This window comes from Octodon degus, unplaced genomic scaffold (genome assembly GCF_000260255.1).
Source record: "Octodon degus isolate 3935 unplaced genomic scaffold, OctDeg1.0 scaffold00001, whole genome shotgun sequence".
Lineage (NCBI taxonomy): Eukaryota > Metazoa > Chordata > Mammalia > Rodentia > Octodontidae > Octodon > Octodon degus.
The window spans coordinates 8,882,127-8,886,327 of record NW_004524577.1 but is presented as its reverse complement, the minus strand read 5'-3'; the positions used below and the strand labels follow the sequence as shown (position 1 = coordinate 8,886,327).

General features: G+C 49.1%; 1 protein-coding gene across 1 annotated transcript in view; it reads left to right on the top strand.

Moving 5' to 3' along the window:
* Positions 1–3,449: 3,449 nt before the first annotated feature.
* The window catches only part of Vkorc1 (vitamin K epoxide reductase complex subunit 1), a 3,094-nt gene continuing 2,342 nt past the window's right edge, over positions 3,450–4,201 (top strand). Inside the window, exon 1 of the mRNA XM_004622990.2 lies at positions 3,450–3,725. Within this exon, the coding sequence (XP_004623047.1) occupies positions 3,553–3,725 (173 nt within the window). The 5' untranslated portion in view covers positions 3,450–3,552. The remainder of the gene's footprint in view (positions 3,726–4,201) is intronic.

Genomic DNA, 4,201 nt, shown 5'->3' with positions numbered 1-4,201 from the left:
ACAAGCAATAAATTATTGGGAGGGCTTTGGAAGGGCTAAATTGCCCAGGCTGGGCTAGCACTTTCTGTCCTGCTCCAGGCTCCAAGGGTGCTGGAATTACATTTATGCACCACCACACCAAACTAGGGGTCCAGTTTGAGTGGATTGGATCTAATAGGTCTTTCAGATAACACCCAGAATATGTCTCTAAATACAGCTGAGAGCCGGAGAGATAGTTCAGTGGCATAAACACCTGCTTTGCAAGCACAAGGTCCTGAGTTCAATCTCCCGTACTACAAAATCAATCAGTCAATCAGTCTGAGCTCAGGAGAGTGACACAGGCTTGGATCAGAGCCTGGAAGTCGTGACTAATAGGTAGCAAGAGGGGATAAGAGAAGAAATCATGTTGCCCCCAAGACAGACTGTATTTTCCAAAGATGGTCCATCCTAGAGGAACAGCCTGGGCATCAGCCAGGTGTGTGGCATATGTCCATAATCTCGGCACTCAGCAGCACTTCAGGAAACTGAAGACAAGGAGGCCTGCAAATTCAGGCCAGCAGAGCAATTTAGTGAGATCCTGTCTCAAAACAAAAAGAAGGTGGGGATGTAGGTCATTGCTAGGGTGCCCTTGTACCATGTGCAAGCTCCAGGTGTCAATCTTCTATATGGAAAAACAACAACAACAACAACAAAACAAAAACCCATATGTTCTCAGGGCCGGCCAAATAGCTCAGCGGATTAAAGCACCTGCTTAGGCAGACACAGGGGCCAGGAGTTCGATCCCTGGGCCTGCTGTGCTGGCCCCACCCCCAGGGCGCGCTGAGGCAGCGCACTGAGATGGCGTGGTGTCGCACACCTGTAATCCCAGCACTCGGGAGGCTATAAACAGGAGGATCACTGCCAGTCCAGTCTACGCAGTGAGACCCTGTAGACCCTGCCCTGAAATACAAAAGAAAATTATGTTCTCAAATTCTTAATGCATAAAAGCCATGTGAGAGAGGATACTAGTATTATCTTGCCCGTTTATTTGCTGAATAGTCATGTGATCAATGGTCACTAATTTGTTGTCTCTTCCCACACTGAAGAGACCCAGTAATGGGGACCCTGCCTAAAGCAGGAATGGTGTATGAGGGCTGTGGCTATAGCTCAGTGGCACAGGGCCTGCCTGGCAAGTGTGAGGTAGTGAGTTTGATTCCCGGCAGTAACAACAATGCAATGAAAAGAAATGATGTATGACATGTAAGGTTACGTCATAAAGGTACTGTGGCTTCCCTTTCGTTCCCCATTAGCTCATTCATTCTAAGGGAAGCCAGTAGTAACTAACAGCAACACCCTAGGAGACTGAGAAACAGGCCTAAATCCTAGTCCTCCAAATTTGTTTCTAATTGCTATAACAAATTACCACAAATGTAGTGGCTTACAATTTTACAAAATTGTTTTCTTCCAGTTCCATAGTAGTTTAAAGCCTACTACAAGTCTCACTGGGCTAAAATCTAGGTATCAAAAAAAAAAAAAAATTAAATTAAATTAAATTTAAAAAAACAAAACTTTGGGGCCCGGGAGATGGCTCAGTGGAATAAGCGCTTCCCTGGCAAGTGCAAGGGCCTGAGTTCGATCCCGGGTTCTGCCAAAAAACAAAACAAAACAAAACAAAATTCCTTTCTGTCAATTGATGGCAATTTTTTTTTTTTTTTCCAGAACCGGGGATCAAACTCAGGCCCTTGCACTTGCCAGGGAAGCACTTATTCCACTGAGCCATCTCCCCAGCCCCTGGATGTTGCTTTTAAAAATCAGATTGGGGCTGGGGGGATTGCTCAATAGAATAAGTGCTTGCCTGGCAAACACAAGGGCCTGAGTTCAATCCCCAGTTCCACTAAAAAATTAAATAAATAAAATAAAAATAAAAAGAAATCAGTAGATTACGTGAGTATGGCGTGGTGGTGAATGCCTGTAATCCCAGCACTTGGGAGGCTGAGGCAGAGGGACAGAGGGATCGTTTTGAGGTGGAGACCAACCTGGGCTATAAAGTGAACTCAAGGCCAGCTTGAGCTGCATAGCAAGGCCCTGTCTAAAAATTAATAATAAATAAATAAAATCAGTATATTAGCAATTCTCTGCAATTTTAATTCCTCTTTTGCCACATAAGTAACAGTCACATGTTCCTGGGGCTGGTGAGATAGCGTGGCAGTGTAAGTGCCTGCCTAGCAAGAGCAAGAACCCGGGTTTGATCCCTGTTACTGCATGCTGTGCCAACCACCAAAATTGGCATGGTGGCACACGCCTGTAATCCCAGCTCCAGGGAGGCTGAGACAGGAGGATCACTGTCGGAGTTGTGTAGTGAGACACTGTACCAAATAAATAAAAGACTAAGGGCCGGCTAGCTATCCCAGTGGACTAAGCACCTGCTTAAGCAAGCGCAGGAACCAGGATTCAATCCCCAGCACCACATGCTGTGCCAGCCACCAAGACCCACCATGGCGCATGGCTATAATCCCAGTGCCAGAGAGGCTGAAACAGGAGAATTACTATAAGTGTGAGCTGCATAGTAAGACCCTTTACCAAATACATAAATAAATAAAAGATTAAAAAAAATTAACAGTCACGTGTTCCAGAGATTGGGACATGCATGTTTTTTGGAGACCATTATTTGACCTGCTACTTCCTGAAATAAGCGAAATAGATCTGAGAAGAAGCAGGTACAGAGGAAGGAGGGCCTGCAGGAGAGGGGCCATTACAGCCAGAGGAAAAGGGAGTTCACAGGAGACAGTGTGCAGCAATGACTAATCCCGTGGGAGGTTAAGCAGGCAGAGATTTGAAGAATGACCACTGGATTTGGAATCTTGGTGACCCCACCACTGACTGTCAGGGGAGTGTCTGGGGAAGAAGTTAATGTGGTGGGCAGCCAGTAAGAGGGAAGGAAGCAGAGAACAGGAATGTGAGTCTCATCTCAAACCTTGCCTGCAAAGAAGGGATAAGGATAACGAGGACGAGGGAGCTGGCAAGGGCCACTGGGCCAAGGAAGACTCATTGCTGTTTCCCCAAAAAAGAAGAAGCAGGGGTGGAGATGGCTCAGTGGAATAAGCGCTTCCCTGGCAAGCGCAAGGGCCTGAGTTCAATCCCCGGTTCCGAAAAAAAAGAAAGAAGGATAAAAAGGTGAAGTGGAAGGAGGTTGTAGCCTCATCAGTGTCTGAATCGGACCCAGGTTGTGGATGTGTGAGTACAGTATACTTAGAATAGGGCTTGACATAAAGCGCTAAATGCTTTTAGTCACATCACTAATACTACTACATTTCCCATGACAACTTGCAGCCTCTCCGACTACAATTCCCGTCAGGCCTGCAGGTGATTTGTCTGCGGTAACCCTGTCCTTAAATCCAGTTTACAGCCCCAGCATTCCTAGCTGTTTTCCGTGCTCTCCGTGGCAAGTACGAAGTGCAGAGGATAGCCAATAGGATCGGGGAGTACGAGCCTACGCCAACCAATCACCAAGCTGGAGGGCGGAGCTCCTCCAGGGCTCCGCCCCACTCCGTGGTTGGTTCTCAGCCACCTGGCCCTGGGGCAGGACCTGCAGACATGGGCTCCACCTGGAGGAACCCCGGGTGGGTGCGGCTCGCGCTGTGCGTTGCAGGCCTGGCGCTCTCTCTCTACGCGCAGCACGTGAAGGTGGCACACGCCCGCGACAGGGAGTACCGCGCGCTCTGCGACGTGGGCACTGCCATCAGCTGCTCTCGCGTCTTCTCCTCCAGGTGCGCGCGGAAAGCGTGGCAAGAAAGTTTGGGGTCTTGGGTAGTAGGCGTTCGTGGCGGCCAGGGTGCCGGATGATTTTGGAGGCTGAGATCAAAGTGCCCGAGGAACAAACATTCTGAACCTGGACTGCTCGAGAGGATGTGCACAAGGGCTACTCAGAGATCTCATGCGTGTCGGGTCAGGGGCAGAGACTGTGGGGAATTTCATGTGGATCCGAATGACAAGGAGTGATCCCAAAGGGGGGAGATAGCGCAAAGGGACTGGAGATGGGCCCAGGATGGCTGCGAGGGATGGGGGTTGTTGGGGACGGGACGGGGTTGGGGGGTGCCTACATCTGGGTATGCTTGTGGATCGGGGTTGGTGGTTAGCAGAGTGAGGGAAAATGGAGGGGGTGGGTGACATAGGAACTGGAGACTCTTAGGCTCAAAGCAAAGAGGAGCCTCAGGGTTCCCAGTGTGTTTAACTCCAAAGAGTG